General features: G+C 39.2%; 1 protein-coding gene across 2 annotated transcripts; it reads right to left on the bottom strand.

Moving 5' to 3' along the window:
* Window positions 1-11,722: 11,722 nt before the first annotated feature.
* LOC131772428 (allene oxide synthase-lipoxygenase protein) lies at window positions 11,723-20,576 on the bottom strand. Of its 2 annotated transcripts, none has more exons than XM_059088317.2 (13): window positions 20,440-20,576; window positions 18,641-18,727; window positions 17,861-18,030; window positions 16,694-16,876; window positions 16,353-16,491; window positions 15,774-15,883; window positions 14,931-15,123; window positions 14,457-14,655; window positions 13,991-14,153; window positions 13,552-13,655; window positions 13,316-13,418; window positions 12,884-13,102; window positions 11,723-12,107 (listed from the first exon to the last, which is right to left on the bottom strand). In XM_059088317.2, the coding sequence occupies exons 2-13, from the start codon at window positions 18,705-18,707 to the stop codon at window positions 11,874-11,876; spliced, it is 1,884 nt and encodes a 627-aa protein (XP_058944300.2). In that variant the 5' UTR covers window positions 18,708-18,727; window positions 20,440-20,576; the 3' UTR covers window positions 11,723-11,873. The 2 variants fall into 2 exon arrangements, with proteins under 2 accessions (XP_058944300.2, XP_066015342.1); XM_066159245.1 differs by lacking the exon at window positions 20,440-20,576 and adding an exon at window positions 19,471-19,579.
* Window positions 20,577-22,237: the final 1,661 nt, after the last annotated feature.

Genomic DNA, 22,237 nt, shown 5'->3' with positions numbered 1-22,237 from the left:
ATTAATACAAGTCTGACGACTCCGAGAAAATCTATCTAAGTCCATGGAAAGCAAAGTGCTTGTCGGATTGTTTGCTTTACTGCTTGTCTCACTTCTCTGATTTTCCAGCAGTAAAGAAACGGGTTCAAAGTGGAGTTAAAATATGTTAAAATACTTGTAATTCCATTAATAACGAGTACATGGGAAGAATAAGTTTTTTTTCTATAAATCTTCACAACCAGAATTATAAATTTTGGTGCATAACAAACAAGTAATGCTAACTGCACCAACAGTGCACCGCTCACTACCTTCCTGTATCTTTCCATGTTTGGTGCAGTTGTTTGGCTCGGCTGTTGTTGAGCATGATCTTGTACTTGAGTCTGATGATGTCTAAGAGTGCAAAATATCTTTGTGTACGAGGCCATTGAAATCACTGTGCATGACAGTATAAGTATAATAGCGTACCAAATGCTTATTCGAGTATGTGTGACGGAAAATGATCCAGCAGCGACTGATATAACCCAAAACGTAGCTGTAAAGATGCGCGTGCACTTTAAAGTTACTATTGGTCTGTATCGTATTCCCAACAACAGAGCGAGAAGTCTGTCCACGCTTATGGTCGTCAGCGTTAACAAAGACACTGAACATAATGCAAAGCTTGATATGTTGACTGCGTCCCTTGCGTATGGACAAAGACTCTAGTGTTCGTGAACCAAGGACAGCCAATACGTTGCATAAAGAGGCTGGGTAACAATACCAACCAACAGATCAGTTGTTGCAAGACAACGATACAAGAGTTTGGACGGTGGATGAAGGGAAGTTTCTTTGTTAAGGGCAACAAGGATTAGAAAATTCCCAAGAAAAGCTGTGATGGAGAGGAGAATGTTAATTGCTGAGAAAGAAATCAGTTGTGGTTGTAACCCAACTGAAAAGGAGGGGGAACACGGCGATACTTGATATGTGTCCGTCTGTGTTCCACCCTCTGTTGAGTTTGTCGTCGCAATCATTGTGCAGCTCTCAAAACGGTCTTCCTCCTTTCGCTACGGTATTTTTGGAACTGCGAGCAATACAGGATAATTCTTCTTCACAGCAACCACCTTGCCAAGAAACAGTTAAATCTTATATTTCTTTATATCATCCAGGCTAGAGTCTGTTAGCCAAATTAAAAGTAACAAAAGGGAATCAATTACAAGTATCCAGAGCACATTCTTTGTTTTCGGACTCACTTGAAACATATCCATATACATGTCCTTTCAGTACAAAATCCGCCCACAGGCTGATGTTTCACAGATGGAACTGTCAGTCATGTAGAGACACTTAATTTTTTGCCTGAAAAGCACAAATTATCTTCATCCGCAAAAAAAAAAAAAAATCTCGCAAAATGGTCACGCCACATGAAAAGCAGTCTTGAAATAAATTTAACTGACAACTAAAAATTGATCTATGGCCGTAGATGTCAAGAAATTTAAAAAATATGTTTAACGTTTCGTTTTGTTATTTAGAAACATTTCCCAGTTATTTTCTCTTCTTGTAGCATCTGATCAGAATTTATGAAAGGAACCACGACAGGCACAAAATGTTATTTAACTAAACCATCAGACCCTTAGAGAGCCATTTCAATATTTATTCATCACTCTATCCTCCTTAATTTCTCTCAGTCTCATTCGAACGGCAGCTCGTTGTGATCTTAAATTCTTTTCTTAAATTGTCTTCGTTTTTAAAAGTTACTCGATCGTGAACGCTGAGAAGCCAAAATTGATCGATGTATGGTAACGAATTACCAAAATAAATCGACAAATTTGGTTCATTAAAGCCCTTAAAACTCCATGACGGACATGCCTATTAGAATGTCAAAATATTGGAATATTCAGGAAATTGTTACCTTTTTTTTAAAATATGCATTTCCAATGAATGGTTTTTGTCTCATTCTTTGAATCACTCAGAAAACATTATTTTGGGTTTTCAAGTGATCGGCAAATAAGGACCATTCATTGCAGTCACAATTATTTGGAATGAAATTTTTAATTCGATATTAAAACTAAAAGTTTTTTACTAAAGGTGACGCCTCTTCCGCAAACGTGTAATAACACGAGAAAATATCCTATAAATTCCGTATTCCTCTTTTTTCCGCAATAAAACATACAATTTAGAATGTACAATACGTGTCAATTCTATCTTACTTTTTTCTTGCCCTTCAAATTTTCTTTCTGAGAAACGATTTATCCTAAAAAGAAAGCCATCTCAGGAACGGCGACGGTCAATTTCCCGCGTTCTTTAGACTACATAAACAATAGACCCCTTATTCTTCAGTCGTCCCTGTCGCACTCTGTCAGCGACGGCTGATCCCCCCCTCACCCCCCCCCCCCAAAAGTCTCGTATTGGGAACCATATGATCCCTCAAATTCTTCCTCAGATTCTACTATATTTTCCTAGCTGCAATAATAAATTTTTAAATTTCACGCATTTGGAATCGGAGACACATTTTTCCCGCAAAGCATAACTGGTCTCCAATTGCATCACTAAAGCTGTCACCGCAAACTTTGCATATTACACGGAAATACCTCTGAGATAAAAGTCAAACCCGAACACAAAATTATTCAAAATTATCAGGTTCTGTGGACTTAGATTCCAAGTAATTTCAAACAATGTCTCATTGATGTCTTGTTATTAAAAAACATCTAAAAGTTATTTTCTCTTCCTTTCGCTTCTGAAAGAAGCGTTGCACGTTTCACCTGTTGCAGTTCCATCGCAGAAGGAACTGCAACAATAGCGTGTTGTTATTATACGGCTTATTAGATCAATTTTAGAAACATGGAATAAGCAGACGCTAGATAGCTTTAGAATTTGGAAAGAAAAAAAGTTTGGAAAGAAAAAAAGCAGCGAGTTCGCAGAGGCCGTGGTATTCTCTGTTCTTTAAGCATATTTTGAAACGCTCTGTTTTATTAAGCTGGGAGTGCGATGAATTTATTCATAGGAGGCATTGTGCTTCTCCTCTCACGAATCCTTTTCCTTTTGCCTGACACGGATGAAAACTCAAGAATTCGAACATCTCCGTCTCTTTGTAATGCGTAACACGTTTGTGTCCAAGAATATAAATTCTGAGTCTGATATTTCAGCCGTGAATAGTGATTGTATCGTGATACAATGAACAGATTAAAGCTGTTCGCCCGTTGTACAAACGTTTTGCTTCTGTTCCACAGACGGAAAACGTCGTCAATATACCTCTTCCAAAGTAGCGGTTTAGTTGTGCTCAGGGAAAAAGCTAATTTGTCGCTAAAAAAGTATCGAGTTCCCGGACAATAACAATAACACGTACCTCTCTTATATAAACGCAGTTATCACATATTGCTGGCTCAAACCACAAGACGAATGATAATTCCAAGACCCTCGGGATTACTAATTGATCCAATACCAAATTCTCCAAACTAACATAATGAGAATCTTTTGGCAGACAGTAAGGAGAATTACCGATGAAATCTTGGGAGTTAAAGGGTCAACGCTGCGGCACGAGTGGCCAAGCCTGAGAGATGCAAACGAGCACAAGGTCTGTGAGGGGTCTGGCGCTAGAACCCTCAGGCTGTTCTTGCGCGCTCATATCACTCGCTGACTGGAAATACGCGGCATCCTTTCCACTCCCCTTCTAAAACTTAAACGAAATTAAATGTCGACATACAGCTTAAATACTCATCTGTGAACTCAAGCTCAATATTTCATTAATAGTTCTGCTTTATTAATCGCTTAATATGGTTTGAACAATGTAGAAATCATTTTCATGTTTCGGAACTCTTCTTCTTCAATCCAAAGAAACAAAAAACCAAAACCACTCTCCCTCTATCTCGCAATCTTATTGAGTATTCTTTATGTCTGTACGCCGTTCGGTATCCAGCGAGGCAGTAGGTAGGGGTAGGTCAAATGATCCCCTTTGAACCGGTTTTGATTCCTCTTCTCTAAGCTCGGCTGCACGCGTCTTTGAAGGAAGTTAAACCACTTGGATATTACATCCCTTCCACGTTTGTCCGGCAGTTGGCTTCCGTAGTCGAAGAGACTATCGTAACGGTAATTTGTCAGGGAGAAGGCGACAATTGCGTGTTGCTTTTGAAAGAAAAAACAGCAGTAGGTATTAGTTTGATTACAATAAAATTACGTCATTAACTGAAAGGTTTAGTGTTGTCCTGTTTGCGCCTTCGTTATCATTCAGCGTGTAGCGAACAGAACAGAACAGAAATTAGCGAGTTTGTTTTTATTTAGACCTGCTGAGACACAGAAAAAACACACGAGCGCTACATGCACTTAGAGACCTAAGCCCTGTGCCCCATGGTCTTTTTATCCTGCTCAGTACTCCGAGCTCCGTGTTCCGTGCCCCGTGCCCCTCGCTTACCCCGTGCTCGTTGTGCCTAGGTTCGTAAACGATCGGTTCTAACCGCTCAACTTTGAAAATACAGGGGGCAGGACCTAGTTTGTATGCTGGGTTTGGCGTCCTTTCACTAGAATATTACATCGTCAGACCATTTTCACATGTCTTCAAAAAAGCAAGACCATTGAGTTGGTTCTTTAATGGAGCTGACGCTCCCGAACTTCCACAGGGGAAATCACACGCTAAAACGACTAAACTAACCGGGTCACATTCTTAAACCCTGAAATAAAGTTGTGACATGAGGCACGCACCGAAATTGCACTGCAGGCCATAATATAAACTGTTAATTAACCGCTTATAATCTCTTGGTGAAATTAAAACTATGTGGCGATATAACGAGGAAAGAATGCTCACCGCAGAAATGTTAGCATTAGGAAAATTGAACAAGGATAACACGTCATCGGAGACTCGTGAATCTTGATACAGCTTCGTGGGCATGTTGAGTGTAAACCCTCCATAGTCTGCCACGGGATAATTCAAGGCTGCGTGTTGCGCGCTTAATTGCCACAGAAGTCTTGTCAGGAAAATCACAAGACTGTCAACTGACGTCAACTCATTGGGAAGATCCTTTACCTAAAAGAGCAATACGTTAGTCTGATTCATCTGCAGAATGTTGCCTCACCGGGGACTATTTGTACTCGCTAGAGACACTTCTGCGATCAACGCCCTTCTCATTACGATGGGATCTTTGATCCGAGTCGTGCAAGTGATTTCCCGTGCGAGAAAAGTCATGGGCCCGCCAACTTCTTAGAATGCTTCAAAAGGCAAAAATTTTGCTTTTCTTACATTTCCATTGCCTCCATCAATCCCTACGCCATCTGCAGATACCTCATTCATGAAATTTTGCAGCTCATAGTCGCTTTGTACGTCCTCGTCACATTCATAATACCTGGAGTGGAGATGAACGAAGAAACCAACTAAATAGGCTATCAATGCTTGTATAGCTTGAATATACCATGACAGTGGCTCAAAAATAACCACTGATCAGGTGATATTAACGGGTATGCACACACAACTTACTGATTGACACAGTCTCGTACCGCTTTTTGGATCGTATCGAAGATGAATTTACCATCATCTCTGTAAGGAAAATAACGGAGGGTTCTAAGGTCCAGTCCGCGTTCCTGGAGGTAAGGTGAAAAAAGCAAACATCAGGCACCTACGTGCAGTGAAGTAACTAGCCTTTCAAAAAGCTTAGTTGAAGTCCCTTTTTTGGAGAAATATACCGGTATGCGAAAAGCTTTACCTTAATATTTCCTATAAAATCTGTATCTTTCCAACTTGTTTGCCAGAGCAATGTTTACAGCTCCGAGGTAACCGTACGGGAACAGCTTGCGCAGGTTTTCATTCGGTACTAACAGAAATTGAAAGGCCAATTAATCTGTTATACCAATACCTCTGCAATGATAATGATAATCACGATCATGATCACAATTGTTTTACGATCACGATCGCGATCACGCAAAAATCACGATACGAACACAATCACGATTTTATTGGCGATACGATCACGAACATGATTTTGATCACGATCACGATACGTTACGTTACGATAACTAACATGAGCACGATTTCGATAACGATAAGATCACGATCACGAACATGATACGATCATGATCATGATATTTCTTATATTACGTGTATCTAGATGTACCTCGAGAATAGAGAAGGTTATCAAATCAAAGTGCTCTGTGAGCAGACTCGTGAATTGACAGATGACTTACATGATTTTTGGATTATATTTAATGTTATCTGGTTTAGGGAATTTTGTGGTTTATTGTCATATTTAGAGTACGAGCAGTAGTTCAGTGTTCGCTAATGTAGCAAAGAAACAAAATAACGTTGGGATAAGAAGGCATTACAATTGAAATGATCATGCTATTACATTTGACAAGGGTGGATGATGTAGTGTCTTAAACAATATCATTTTTGTTTCTGGTTCAACTGAAGAGGTTGGAAGTAAATGTGGGTGAAAATGGAAATTTACTGTCTATCATTGTTAATATTAGAAAATCAAGGCAATACTGTCTTAATGAAAACATTAACGATTCCCTCTTTATCAAATGAGACTAACGGGAACGACTTTTGAGTGACATAACTAAGCCCAGACTGCCACCGCCTCTTTGGATTTCCGCCTGGGTAGATTTTGGTCACGTGCTAGGCAACGTATAATCAAGAACAAGACAGAATTTCATTTCAGGCCTATTTATCAATTTTGTGGTGTATAACTTTCGCATTTTAGTACGTAATATTTATTTTGAATCTTCAAATTGTCTTGAAACTTAAAAAAATTGTTCTTTAAAAATTCACTGAAAATCGGTAGCCAAAATTATTTGTTTAGGTTTTATTTGATTTTTGTGTTAACCTGTAATTTCGTTAATCACCGGCACCCTTTGTTGCTTCACACAGGAAAAACACACGATACGAAATGTTATGATCGATTTTGTCCCCAATCTCACCCCATAGCAGAAAAAGCTTTTGAACACCTGTGAACTTCGAGCGCTTCGGCGTAAGTGATATTTTTATTGAATCTTCTTCAAGTTCAAGGATTGTAAATTACAATTTTATGAAAAACGAAGATTGGTCTCTTATTTCAGTGTGAATCCTTGCACGCCTGCCAGTTGCTGGCGCCGCTTGTTAAAACTAAAACAAAAAAAAATAAACTCTTTTAAGATTATCATTGGCTTCTTTTTCACCCCACCACTATTCTTGGCAACAAAGGTCGCCATTTCGTTTGTTTATTACTCACCAAAAACTATTAAATGCACTCAAAAGCCCAAAATCGAAAAAAAGCTTACAGGAATTGACCAATCGATCGAGCGAGCGAGTGCCATTCTCCACATCATATCTACAACTCGCTCTTGCGTATGCGCGCAATTCACGAGTTAGGCTTTATCAGTTAAGGCAACTTAAGCGTGCAAAAGGAGATCCCGCACAGCTAGTTTGTTTCTATACTACGTGTATCCGGCCCGTGTCTGAATATGTTTGCCAAGTTTTCCACAATGGTCTACCTAAGTATCTCTCTGAAGAGCTAGAGAATATTCAGCGCCGTGCACTTAGAATAATTTCCCAGTCTTAAGCTACCAAGAAGCTCTTAAAGAGTGTAATATTTCCACCCTCTACCAACGGCGCCAATTGCTGACGGAGCGCCTATTCAGTGAGATCAAAGACATCACCTGCCACAAATTACATGGCTTTTTGCCGTCATGTAATCTAAGTACCGTAGCCTTAAGGAGAAAGCGCGCTTTTAACGTACCTTTTTACAGAACAAATAGACTGAAGAATAGTTTTATCATGTACAACGCGGTTATTTCCTAATGGCTTTATCATGTGTAATGTGAATTTTAATATACATATGTAGTATTCTTTAAGCCTATCTATCTATCTGTATCTTATTCCGAACAACAGAGCGAGAAGTCTGTCTACGCTTATGGCCGTCAACTTTAACAAAAACTATCCACATAAAACAAAACAAAAAAGGAAATCTAATTACAAATTTCCCTCCTTCTCTCCTTTCTGTCTAAAGTATCTAGACAACAATAGATACTGAAAAATCCTGTTTGTTTCATTCCATCTTCTTTTCTCTTTCCCTTCAGATTACGCCTGATTAATACAAGTCTGACGACTCCGAGAAAATCTATCTAAGTCCATGGAAAGCAAAGTGCTTGTCGGATTGTTTGCTTTACTGCTTGTCTCACTTCTCTGATTTTCTAGCAGTAAAGAAACGGGTTCAAAGTGGAGTTAAAATATGTTAAAATACTTGTAATTCCATTAATAACGAGTACATGTGAAGAATAAGTTTTTTTTCTATAAATCTTCACAACCAGAATTATAAATTTTGGTGCATAACAAACAAGTAATGCTAACTGCACCAAAAGTGCACCGCTCACTACCTTCCTGTATCTTTCCATGTTTAGTGCAGTTGTTTGGCTCGGCTGTTGTTGAGCATGATCCTGTACTTGAATCTGATGATGTTTAAGAGTGCAAAATATCTTTGTGTATGAGGCCATTGAAATCACTGTGCATGACAGTATAAGTATAATAGCGTACCAAATGCTTATTCGAGTATGTGTTACGGAAAATGATCCAGCAGCGACGGATATAACCCAAAACGTAGCTGTAAGGATGCGCGTACGCTTTAAAGTTACTATTGGTCTGTATCGTATTCCCAACAACAGAGCGAGAAGTCTGTCCACGCTTATGGCCGTCAGCGTTAACAAAGACACTGAACATAATGCAAAGCTTGATATGTTGACTGCGTCCCTTGCGTATGGACAAAGACTCCAGTGTTCGTGAACCAAGGACAGCCAATACGTTGCATAAAGAGGCTGGGTAACAATACCAACCAACAGATCAGTTGTTGCCAGACAACGATACAAGAGTCTGGACGGTGGATAAAGGGAAGTTTCTTTGTTAAGGGCAACAAGGATTAGAAAATTCCCAAGAAAAGCTGTGATGGAGAGGAGAATGTTAACTGCTGAGAAAGAAATCAATTGTGGTTGTAACCCAACTAACAAGGAGGAGGAACACGGCGATACTTGATATGTGTCCGTCTGTGTTCCACCCTCTGTTGAGTTTGTCGTCGCAATCATTGTGCAGCTCTCAAAACGGTCTTCCTCCTTTCGCTACGGTATTTTTGGAACTGCGAGCAATACAGGATAATTCTTCTTCACAGCAACCACCTTGCCAAGAAACAGTTAAATCTTGTATTTCTTTATATCATCCAGGCTAAAGTCTGTTAGCCAAATTCAAAGCAACAAAAGAGAATCAATTACAAGTATCCAGAGCACATTCTTTGTTTTCGGACTCACTCGAAACATATCGACTAATCGACTACCAGCTTTATAAAACTATAGAGAAGATAGAAAAAGAAAATAACACAAATTCAAATTCTCTTTTTCCTTTCAGTACAAAATCCGCCCTCAGGCTGATGTTTCACTGATGGAACTGTCAGTCATGTAGAGACAGACTTAATTTTTTGCCTGAAAAGCACAAATTGTCTTCATCCGCAAAATTAAAAAAAAAATCTCGCAAAATGGTCACGCCACACGAAAAGCAGTCTTGAATTAATTTTAACTGACACTTAAAAATTGATCTATGGAAGTAGATGTCAAGAAATTTGAAAAATATGTTTAACGTTTCGTTTCGTTATTTGGAAACATTTCCCAGTTATTTTCTCTTCTTATCGCATCTGATCAGAATTTATAAAAGGAACCACGACAGGTGCAAAATGTTATTTAACTCAACCATTAGACCCTTAGAAAGCCATTTCAATATTTATTCATTATTCCGTCCTCCTTAATTTCTCTCAGTCTCATTCGAACGGCAGCTGGTTGTGATCTTAAATTCTTTTCTTACATTGTCTTCGTTTTAAAAATTTAAAGTTACTCGATCGTGAACGCTGAGAAGCCAAAATTGATCGATGTATGGTAACGAATAACCAAAATAAATCGACAAATTTGGTTCATTAAAGCCTTTAAAACTCCATAACGGACATGCCTATTAGAATGTCAAAATATTGGAATATTCAGGAAATTGTTACTTTTTTTAAAATATGCATTTCTAATGAATGGTTTTTGACTCATTCTTTGAGTCACTCAGAAAACATTATTTTGGGTTTTCGAGTGATCGGAAAATAAGGACCATTCATTGCAGTCACAATTATTTGGAAGGAGATTTTTAATTCGATATTAAAACTAAAAGTTTTTTACTAAAGGTGACGCCTCTTCCGCAAACGTGTAATAACACGAGAAAATATCCTATAAATTCCGTATTCCTCTTTTTTCCGCAATAAAATGTACAATTTATAATGTACAGTACGTGTCAATTCTATCTTAATTTTTTCTTGCCCTTCAAATTTTCTTTCTGAAAAAACGATTTATCCTAAAAAGAAAGCCATCTCAGGAACGGCGACGGTCAATTTCCCGCGTTCTTTAGACTACATAAACGATAGACCCCTTATTCTTCAGTCGTCCCTGTCGTGCTCTGTCAACGACGACTGATCTTCCCCCCTCTCCCCCCCCCCCCCCACAGTATTGGGAACCATATGATCCCTCAAAATCTACTATATTCTCCTAGTTCTAAGAATAAATTTTTAAATTTCACGCATTTGGAATCGGAGAGACATTGTTCCCGCAAAGCATAACTGGTCTCCAATTACATCATTAAAACTGTCACCGCAAACTTTGCATATTACACGGAAATACCTCTAAGATAAAAGTCAAACCCGAACACAAAATTATTCAAAATTATCAAGTTCGGTAGACTTAGATTCCACGTTATTTCAAACAATGTCTCATTGATGTCTCGTTATTGAAAAACATCTACAAGTTATTTTCTCTTCCTTTCGCTTCTGAAGGAAGCGTTGCACGTTTCACCTGTTGCAGTTCCATCGCAGAAGGAACTGCAACAATAGCGTGTTGTTATTATAAGGCTTATTAGATCAATTTTAGAAACATGGAATGAGCAGACGCTAGATAGCTTTAGAATTTGGAAAGAAAAAAAGCAGCGAGTTCGCAGAGGCCGTGGTATTCTCTGTTCTTTAAGCGTATTTTGAAACGCTCTATGTTTTATTAAGCTGGGAGTGCGATGAATTTATTCACAGGAGGCATTGTGCTTCTCCTCTCACGAATCCCTTTCCTTTTGCCTGACACGGATGAATTCGAACATCTCCGTCTCTTTGTAATGCGTAACACGTTTGTGTCCAAGAATATAAATTCTGAGTGAGATATTTCAGCCGTGAATAGTGATTGTATCGTGATACAATGAACAGATTAAAGCTGTTCGCCCGTTGTACAAACGTTTTGCTTCTGTTCCACAGACGGAAAACGTCGTCAATATACCTCTTCCAAAGTAGCGGTTTAGTTGTGCTCAGGGAAAAAGTTAATTTGTCGCTAAAAAAAGTATCGAGTTCCCGGACAATAACAATAACACGTACCTCTCTTATATAAACGCAGTTATCACATATCGCTGGCTCAAACCACAAGACGAATGATAATTCCAAGACCCTCGGGATTACTAATTGATCCGATACCAAATTCTCCAAACTAACATAATGAGAATCTTTTGGCAGACAGTAAGGAGAATTACCGATGAAATCTTGGGAGTTGAAGGGTCAACGCTGCGGCACGAGTGGCCAAGCCTGCGAGATGCAAACGAGCGCAAGGTCTGTGAGGGGTCTGGCGCTAGAACCCTCAGGCTGTTCTTGCGCGCTCATATCACTCGCTGACTGGAAATACGCGGCATCCTTTCCACTCCCCTTCTAAAACTAAAACGAAATTAAATATCGACATACAGCTTAAATACTCATCTGTAAACTGAAGATCAATATTTCATTAATAGTTCTGCTTTATTAATCGCTTAATATGGTTTGAACAATGTAGAAATCATTTTCATGTTTCGGAACTTTTCTTCTTCAATCCAAAGAAACAAAAAAACCAGAACCACTCTCCCTCTATCTCGCAATCTTATTCAGTATTCTTTATGTCTGTACGCCGTTCGGTATCCAGCGAGGCAGTAGGTAGGGGTAGGTCAAATGATCCCCTTTGAACCGGTTTTGATTCCTCTTCTCTAAGCTCGGCTGCACGCGTCTTTGAAGGAAGTTAAACCACTTGGATATTACATCCCTTCCACGTTTGTCCGGCAGTTGGCTTCCGTAGTCGAAGAGACTATCGTAACGGTAATTTGTCAGGGAGAAGGCGACAATTGCGTGTTGCTTTTGGAAGAAAAAACAGGAGAAGGTATTAGTTTGATTACAATAAAATGACGTCATTAACTGGAAGGTTTAGTGTTGTCCTGTTTGCGCCTTCGTTATCATTCGGCGTGTAGCTGCTCAGAAGAAAAAACCAACAGAAATCAGCGAGTTTGTTTTTATTTAGACACAGAAAAAACACAAGAGCGCTACATGCACTTAGAGACCTAAGCCCTGTGCCCCATGCTCTTTTCATCCTGCTCCGTAATCCGAGCTCCGTGTTCCGTGCCCCGTGCCCCGTGCCCCGTGCCCCGTGCCCCGTGCCCCGTGCCCCGTGCCCCGTGCCCCGTGCCCCGTGCCCCGTGCCCCGTGTACCTTGCTCCTGTGTACCCACCCTCGCTTACCCCGTGCTCGTTGTGCTTAGGTTCGTTAACGATCAGTTCTAACCACTCGACTTTGAAAATACAGGGGGTAGGACCCAGTTTGTATGCTGGGTATGGCTTCCTTTCACTAAAATATTACATCGTCCGACCATTTGCACATGCATTCATTTCAGTTATTTCAAGACCATTGAGTTGGTTCTATAATGGAGCTGACGCTCCCGAACTTCCGCAGGGGAAATCACAAGCTCAAACGACTAAACTAACCGGGTCACATTCTTAAACCCTGAAATAAAGTTGTGACATAAGGCACGTGGAGGAATTGCACTGCAGGCCATAATATAAACTGTTAATTAACCGTTTATAATCTCTTGGTGAAATTAAAACTATGTGGTGATATAACGAGGAACGAATGCTCACCGCGGAAATGTTAGCATTAGGAAAACTGAACAAGGAAAACACGTCATCGGAGACTCGTGAATCTTGATACAGCTTCGTGGGCATGTTGAGTGTAAACCCTCCATAGTCTGCCACGGGATAATTCAAGGCTGCGTGTTGTGCGCTTAGTTGCCACAAAAGTCTTGTCAGAAAAGCCATAAGACTGTCAACTGAGGTCAACTCATTGGGAAGATCCTTTACCTGAAAGAGCAATACGTTAGTCTGATTCATCTGCAGAATGTTGCCTCACCGGGAACTATTTGTACTCGCTAGAGGCACTTCTTCGATCAACGCCTTTCTCATTACGATGGGATCTTTGATCCGAGTCGTGCAAGTGATTTCCTGTGCGAGAAAAGTCATGGGCCAGCCAATTTTATAGAATGCTTCAAAAGACAAAAATTTTGCTTTTCTTACATTTCCATTGCCTCCATCAATCCCTACGCCATCTGCAGATACCTCATTCATGAAATTTTGGAGCTCATAGTCGCTTTGTACGTCCTCGTCGCATTCATAATACCTGGAGTGGAGAAAAAAAGATAAAAACTAGCTAAATAGGCTGTCAATGCTTGTATAGCCTGAATATACCATAACATTAGCTCACTAAACAGGAAATAAGCACGCTTATGCACGCATATGCACACGCAACTTACTGATTGACATATTCTCGGACCGCTTTTTGGATCGTTTCGAAGATGAATTTACCATCATCTCTGTAAGGAAAATAACGGAGGGTTCTGAAGTCCAGTCCGCGTTTCTGGAGATAAGGTGAAAATAGCAAACATCAGGCACTTACGTGCAATTAAGTACTTAGCTTTTTGAAAAGCAGAGTTGGAGTCGCTTCCAGCCGCGAAATCCGATAGTCTGAGGTCAATCCCTTGGATGCAGATTAAAATTAGAAAACCGTTCATTATAGATTCCGCTCACAATCCAAACTTGAGTTTTACAGGCTCCAGCGTGAACGTATGTAAGTTTTGCTCCACCTATTAGGCAACCATTGTCAACTAAGGAGAACCATACCTTATTATATTGTACGCCTACGAGTACGGGATGAAATTTTGGAGAAAAATACCGGTATGCGATAAGCTTTACCTTAATATTTCCCATAAAATCTGTATCTTTCCAACTTGTTTGCCTGTAGGACTTCAGAGCAATGTTTACAGCTCCACGATAACCGTACGGGAACAGCTTGTGCAGATTTTCATTCGGTCCTAACAGAAGTTGAAAGGCCAACTTATCTGTTATACTGATGCCTCTGCAATGATAGTGATAATCACGATCACGGTCATAATTTTGTTACGATCACGATGGCGATCCCGAAAAAATTACGATATGAGCACAATCACGATTTTAATGGCGATACAATCACGATGATATCGTGTTAACAATCACGCACATGATTTCGATCACGATACGATACGATAACGAGCACGAGCACGAGTAAGATTTCTATACGACAAAATCACGATCAAGTTACGATCATGACCAGGATATCTTTCATATTACGCCTATCTAGATGCAAATTGCCAAAATCAAAAATTTAAAAATGATGTAAAACCTGCAGTGATACTTGATGATCTGATGAAGTGGGTGATTCTCGGACAGCTGTCTGTCCTTACTCACGCAGAAGGGCTCCAAAAGAAGATGCGTCTTCGCCAAATGTTCAGCGACTTGGTTGTAGCCGAGATCTGCGCCTTGGACGCTGAGCTTTGCCAGCATCCAGAGGCCATCGTCTTTCGGCGTGTAAACTGGAGAACCTAAAAATGAAATCAAAGAAAATTTTTATCAAATTGCAACCTATATTGAACAAACGTTCAAAAGTCAAGCGGAAACTAAGTAATTCCGAAAGTTTCTCTCCCTCCTCAAAGTGGACCAAGATACTTTTTGGTCACTTTCGTCAAGTGGACGCAGATGGATAAGGTCTTTTTACAATAATCGACATTCTTTTTCTGGGTCTTGTTTTTTTCCGGACTGAGAATTTCTTACGCATGCTCACAGCGCACGTGGTATGCTGTACAGAGAATATTCATACCGGGCTTGACGTCCATTTGAATGGCTATTGGGATCAGATTATTTCTGTTGTTTGGATGGACAGCGAAGAACGTTATCGGTGAAGTAGGATCCCACATCTTTCTATGAGGACGCGACTCCATGATGTCTGGCATTGCTGGTAGATTATCCAAAAGTGGATAACGTAAAACAAACACCATTTTGCTGCTTATTGCCTGTGGATGAATGGAGGATTGTAGATAAAGGTTGTGTGGGGGAAAGCGGGAGAGGGGTCGTGTGGCAGGGATCACAACGGGAAAAGGTTGTGAATCACGCTCCACGGATATCACTAAGAACTTAGTGGTAATTTGCCAAGGAGCTCGGCTTAGAAGACCAATGAAAGATAGGAGCATTTGATGATTCTAAACCAAGATGGCCGTCAGATTTCCTGTTTTCGCTTTCAAACCGACAAAACTAAGCTCACTACTTAGGCCAAAAACAGATGTGTGGCCCGGTTCTCAAATATCCCTACTGAAAGCTGTCTAGAACTTATTATATACTGACATGAATAAATTGATCTTCTAATGAGACAGCTCTTTAAATTAGTAATAAAATCATGAATCTAAAAAATTTCAGTCTTTTTAGTATCTCTTGCGTCTCGAAAATTTTGGCTTAAACTCTTCCTGTTCTCCTTGACCAATCAGCGTCCTTTACTGGGATCGTCTCTTATTGGTTGACTCTTCTCAAACTAAACTAAATTCTACAAATTTCCCTCACTGTAAAACTAACTCTGTGAGTCAACGGAAAGGAGATCAGCTTGAAATATTTGGATGGCCTTGCCGCCTCAATTCACACTTTCAAAAACTTTCGTCTAAATAGGACTTACTTTTGGCAGTGAGATCTTTGGCATATTTGGAGTATTGATTATAAGATTTTCCCAATCAAACTCCTGATTTAAAACTTTCTTGAGCTCGCTCCACTTCAAACCAACATTCTCTGTGAGACAAGAAAAAAAATTAGTCAAACTGAACATAAGAGCTAATGGCATATGTATCCTGTGCTTCTAATTGACAGGGTGAATAGAAAAAATCTCTCTTTTCCGCTTTCCCCATAGAAAAAATGCAGTACAATTTGTAATAAGTTAAAAAGCGCTTTCTTGTGCTGTAATACTTGTCACTTTGTAAAAAAGGTTATCAAATGTTGCATAAGTTAAAAAGCGGCGTAAACCTGAGATTATTGAGAAGAGGCCTTACTCTAGCTTCCTTAGGCCATTTTAGAGTTTTTTTGGCCTACTTTCCCTTTCCTTATATATAAATCATCACTTTGGCAAAAAGGGGATAGTGTGCACCTAAAGACCCCTTCCTCCAGGCCACACCCATTATGTAATGTGATTAAGACAACGTGCAATATCAATCAAAGTCAAGCGCCATTTTCCCGCGCTTAGTTCAAAATTTTTCTTTTCTACCCCTATCGGTTGAGATCCTCATCAATGTCATAGGATTGACTCCCGCGAGCCTCTGTTCAGCGAACACTTTATCACGCATCCAGTACTTGATGATGTTCTGGAACGGTTCTTCGTCGGAGGGATTTTTGAAATACGGATCCTATTGGGAAAAAAAGTTTTGAGCGCAACATGTAGACGTAAATAGCTAATAAAACTGCAAAAAAACAAGGCGGCAATCCATTTCTGATCATTCGATAAGCCAACACAAGGTGAGTAGTGAGCGAACAAGAATTATCTTCTGAATTCATCAAAAGAATGAGGTTTTTTAGCCTATTCTAGATCAAAATGTTACATCTGCTTACCCCCAATTGTTCTTGCGCTTTTCGGAAGAAAGTATATATCTTCACAAAGTCCGCAAAACTTTGTATATCTTCTCCTGCATTAAGTTTGTACCACTGTTTCAAAATCTCAGCACCTCCCGCGGTTTTTGCAAGGTATATATTAAATTCCCATTGCTCGAACGGGTGTTTACTGAATACAGCTCTCTGAAGGAAACAAAACAAACCATGCAAGGCTCTTGAAATAAAACAAAAACACCACTGTATTTACCTTCGAACGTTTCAACCCCTAAGGACTGAATTTATCTTTTCTACAATTTTTCTGGAGGATTTTACTTTTACTATGGTAATTAGCAGTAGTTATTTATTCACATATGTGTAATTTTCACTAAAAGTTGATGAAAATTGACTAGAAGTTAATGAAGATATTGAAGGAGAAGGGATGAATAGTCTACCATTAATGTAGGAAATAAAATTACAAAGAGACGAAGATGAAAGATATTGTTGGGTACGTAGTTGTTAGTTCTGTGTCTTGGAAGAGAATTGACTTTGGGAGGGAAAGGTTCCTCCTGAAATTTGAGAAGAATTAATTGCTGTTTTTTTTTTGCCCTTTTTTTTTTTACCAATCAGTCATCATCTTCAAAGGCAATTGGACCTCAGAAATGTTGTTAAACTGCAGTACCATTAACCTTAGTTTTATCACCATGTAGTGATCAGGAATGATATTTGAAACCTTCTAAAACACGTGCGTCATGTTGGACGAAAGAAAGAGAACTGTCATAAACTACGGGAAAGGAACAGTTAATCACAGGGCAATTAGCTAGTCAGAAAACTTTTCAGATGAGCATCGAAGTAATCCGAAATTACACGTTTTTTTTTTTTTGTCGCTTGGTGCTTTGTGATCGGTGTTGAAAATTCAACCCACATTATCAACCAATGAGAGGCAAAACTATAACCTATCGTGACCTGGTCATATGTGCTTTCCCACTTTTCAGGTTGTTGCGAGTTTTTTTTTTAATCCGGCTTCTTATTGGCTCCCTGTAAAATTTTTCTATCCTCTGATTGGCTGCTGTGGTTTCGTTGGTTTTGCTTCCATCGCACTCTATCAAAATGTGTTCTCAAGGGATAGAGGTTAACCAATTAATCACCAGACCTCCGATGAGCGGAATGTGAGTCTGTAGAGCAACTTACCATCTTATCACTTGTCATGTTCAACCACCTGATTGGTTCATTAGGATGAAATGGAATGGGGACCAACTGATAGATATTCTTATTAGCCAGCAGTTGTCGATAACGTCTTTCTTGGCAAGCCCTGGAAGTCTTTTGTGAAAGTTCAACGGGGCACTCATCGCCAAAAATCCCTTTAAGGAAACATAAATGTTTTTTCTTCTTAAACAATTCAATTTTTTAGTTTCACCCTGGAAATCATACACACTGGTCAACAGTGTTCGAAATATTAATTCACCCTTTTTTTTTCATCCTATCTACAAATCTCTGCTTAATCTTACGTCCTTCGCTCATTGATAGCCATGAACACATAAAAGACCGTTGGAGGACTGAATGCTAATGACAAGGGAAATACAGGAGAAGAAGGAGGGGGAGGGTGGGGAAAGGAAATCGCTCAGAGAATCTCAACTTCTTTGCGCGATGCGCGTGCGTCAGCCGGTTACTCTTGTTCTCGTTCTGTATTAAGCTTTGAAAATATTTAGACTCGTGGACATTCAGTACCTGCCTCTCCTTCCCTCAGTAATTTTTATTCACAAAGTGTCGCACTTACTCATCATTCAGTAAACCTGCACCAAGATCCCCCACATCGATTCCGCAGCCAATTGACAGTAGGAAGCCTGGGCACAAGACTAATACAACGCAGGAAGGAGGAGACTGGGTATAGGGAAAAGCCGAAAGATCTGGCTGATTCCATTTTCATAAAACCAGTTAGGTGTTGAATTAAATTTCTGTAGAATTCAATACCTGCATATCCATTTACTAGACACATCGTGCACAGGAGAGCCACAGAAGTTAATTGAAAGCCAATCATCGTGTTGTTGAGTGGGTATCCTGTGTAAAGAAAGTGTGATTCAGTTTTGAACAACACGGAATATTCTGGCTTCCTCTGAAACTAAACTGAGAGACATTTAAAAACCGCAGGCAACAGATTTAGAGAGGATAGAAAAGTCTCATCTGTCGATCGTTTACTTAAACTCATAGAGCACATTGCCAAGGCCTAGCTCTGTTTATTGGGAATAAGTTATGAAAATGAGATCAAGATTTTGCCATCTTTTGGTCACAATCGTGGCCGTTTATTTGCTAACAACTCAACTGAATTAAATTATCTAGAATCGTGATTTATTTCCAGCAAAAGTGAACCCGATGGCACCCTACACGAATGAACTGCCTTGGGAGGGACGAGGTTCGGAAAAACGTTTTCAAACCTGGTCTACACGGATTTAAGTACTCATGACTTAGATTCCCGTATGTAAACTGACCCTAACTAATGAAACATTATCTGGCGTGGCTAGCTACATAAAATCATTCATTCTTTAAAGGCATAAATTTTCTTAATTTGCTGAGGCGGGATTGGAAATGATGGATGATGGACGCGAAAAAGTGTGGAGGAAATAATTTTGAATGACTCTCGAAACTTAAATGGCTTTAATTTGAAAACTTTATGTGGAACTAAAACTTCTGTTAACAGACTGTTAAGCAAATTGTTGCGTCCACAAAGTGATTGAATTCAAGGCATGTTATTAGTCGGTAGTAGACAAATCCTAATCACAACAATGGAATTCTATCATACATACCTTCGACTCAGATTGTTCTATTTGGGAATGAGTGTTGAAAATTTCAGAGCTTAATTGTCCGCAACGGCAACATACATAGAGACGAAATTACTAGCACTGTTCGGGCTGGCCTTGAGTAAACAAGCATGGCCCCTTTGAATTTTTATGTAGATGACTTAACTACAGTTTGCTTTTCGGCATAAAGGTTTGTTGACAGATCAAGAGGGATTTGTTTTGTATTGTTCTTGATGAAATAGAAAGCTTTTGAAGAAGGAAAAGAATTTGAACTGTGACATCATATCTACGTATAAACTAAGCGAGGTCAAGCCACGCTATCCGTTCATTTGCAGACAAGTAACAGGACGTGAGGTGGAAGCTGAAGGATTTCTTGCGTAGATAACCCCTATTTACATAAGTACATAGCTTCTGCGACAAGAATCGATCCAGGTTACCACGAGATACACTCGCGTGGATTTTTCGCCTCGCGAGAGATCTTGCGCGTCTACTTTTTTGAAATTACGAGCAGGCGCGGCAGTGGAGAAACGTATACCCTATTTTTATTAGAATCTGCACTGAAACAGTCAGCCACTGGTCAAGAACTAGACTCTGTAAGCAAGTTCTTTATCATCACTTTTAGGTCACTGAAGCGGTATCTTCAGAAAAATTGAATTAACTCTCTAACTTTGCTGTAGGGATTGATCTTTGATTGACTTTTTCAGACTTGCCAGATTAGTGAATAAAGACCTATCGAAAGCATCAATTAAAAGTCTTTATCATCAAATCGTTTTTTTTTCCTCCTTTACATCCTACAGTTCTAAATGTAAACTAAACTGTATGATTTCAGTATGGAGTACAGCTAATATAATTAGGGTTAATACAGAGGGGTCTCAGAAGTTTTTTTGTGCCCAAAACCTTCGAATTCAGTCTGATATCTTACCGGAGCTGTCTTGTGATTTCCGTTCAAGATTTAACGCTAAAATATTTTCTTACCCAAGACAACGAATGGAGTCCGCACTTCTAAGTTTCTCCTTCCTTGGTCTGGTTTCAATTCTGTCGTCAAAAAAAACAATGCCTTGATTTCGCGAGTCAAACTAAATTCTTGACGGTTTTATTAGTACTGATAGCTACCTCATTCAGCCTTGCTAAAGATCAAAATTGATATGATTTCAAATGAACGTCGTATTTGCTGTTTGTGCAAATAATAGCGTTTTCCGCTTTGTTAACAAACTTCTTTGAATAGTTATTACACCTTCCCGAATGTTGATTCTTAGCTCATTAAATGCTTTTAAAATATTAATTTGTTTCTTTCTTGTTTAATACTTGGCTGTAAAATAAATGTCGGCATTGCAGATTGTAAACAAAGATTTCATTAAATGACGTATTTTATTAAATAGAAGGAACTAAACTTGCTAACGCAGAGGATGTGACAAATTCCGTTATTTCCGCCGTTTGCTTTCTGGTTTTATGATTTTATTGCTAAGTTCCTGTTGTATTTCAGCCAATATCTCTGTACCATGTATCTATTTTAAATCAGATCCGTCGTTTTTATAAGTCTATTGTGAATGGGAAATTGGCGGGTACTGAGAAAGCCTTCCATTAAATAACAAGCTTAATAATTCCATTTGATCTTTGACTGATGTCTTTTCTTTTCTAATTTGTTTTTTCGCTCTGCATGCAGGGTAACCAAGAATAGAAAAAATTTGTTGGATTATCCCTTATTAAAAAACGCCCCCTATAAATCACATCGGATAAATTTTAAAACTCAGCTTAACTCAAGTTCTGCGTCAAGGCCCACCGTCATATCGAACAGTGCGGATAAATGTTCAACTGAGTGTCGGGGGTTTTTTCAGGATTACACTAGTTGTTTTTTACCTCTCTCTGTAATATGTACAGACTAAAGAGAAAAAAAAACCAGTAATTCTAAACAATTATTCGACTTTGGCTAATAACCCTTACAGAGACCTTGACTACTCTAGATATCACAAAAACCGAATCTAATTGTTTTATTATACATTGAACGAAAAAAAAAATGGTCACCACGGTAAGTGGAACTAATCATTTATTTCTAAACGTGTAGAAAAAATACCAATCAGCAAGCAGCGCAAAGGGCGCGAACTTGACGTGATTATCCTTAGAAATCATGCACCGCGGTCATACATAACAGGATTATCCGTGACCGTGAGTGTCCTTGACATGATTATTGTGTAATCTGTAGCCAGATGACGTCCCAGGTGCTGATTTCGAAATTTCATCGTCACTTTCGGCCAATCAGAAAAGAGATAGTGAGTTAAAATTATAATAATCTGTATTCGATGCAGATTTTTATTGATACCTTTGATCAATTTTAGGGAAAATCCTCGACAACCACTGGAAAAAAAAACAGGTGAGTTTAAAGACGGACAACGTTACTATACTTTTGATAGGGGTTTGTATAGTGTCACGTCAAAAGATGCTTTGCAACGATTGGGTTTAACTGCTAACATTCAGACTTAAAAGAGTAACTGCCTCTGACATATTTGTTTTTGCATCGTCTTTTCTTTGTTCCACCAAAAATCGCCGTCATTTCAAATGCACAACACATGGTTTGAAAATCAATGGATATAGGGCATCATGTCAGCGGGGAAATGATACTTTATGTAAAATGACAAGAGGCGTCCTTTGCGATTTCACCACCACGCCCCTAGTGGGGTAGCCCAACTTTCAGTTCCTTACATTTGACAATGAAATTAAATTAACTTACGCTGATTAAAAAATGGTATTTCATTTACGTTTTTCCTCTAATTCTTTT

The sequence above is a fragment of the Pocillopora verrucosa genome, chromosome 12 (assembly GCF_036669915.1).
Source record: "Pocillopora verrucosa isolate sample1 chromosome 12, ASM3666991v2, whole genome shotgun sequence".
NCBI lineage: Eukaryota > Metazoa > Cnidaria > Anthozoa > Scleractinia > Pocilloporidae > Pocillopora > Pocillopora verrucosa.
Note: the sequence above shows the minus strand (reverse complement) of the source record. Positions and strands in the feature narration are given on the sequence as shown.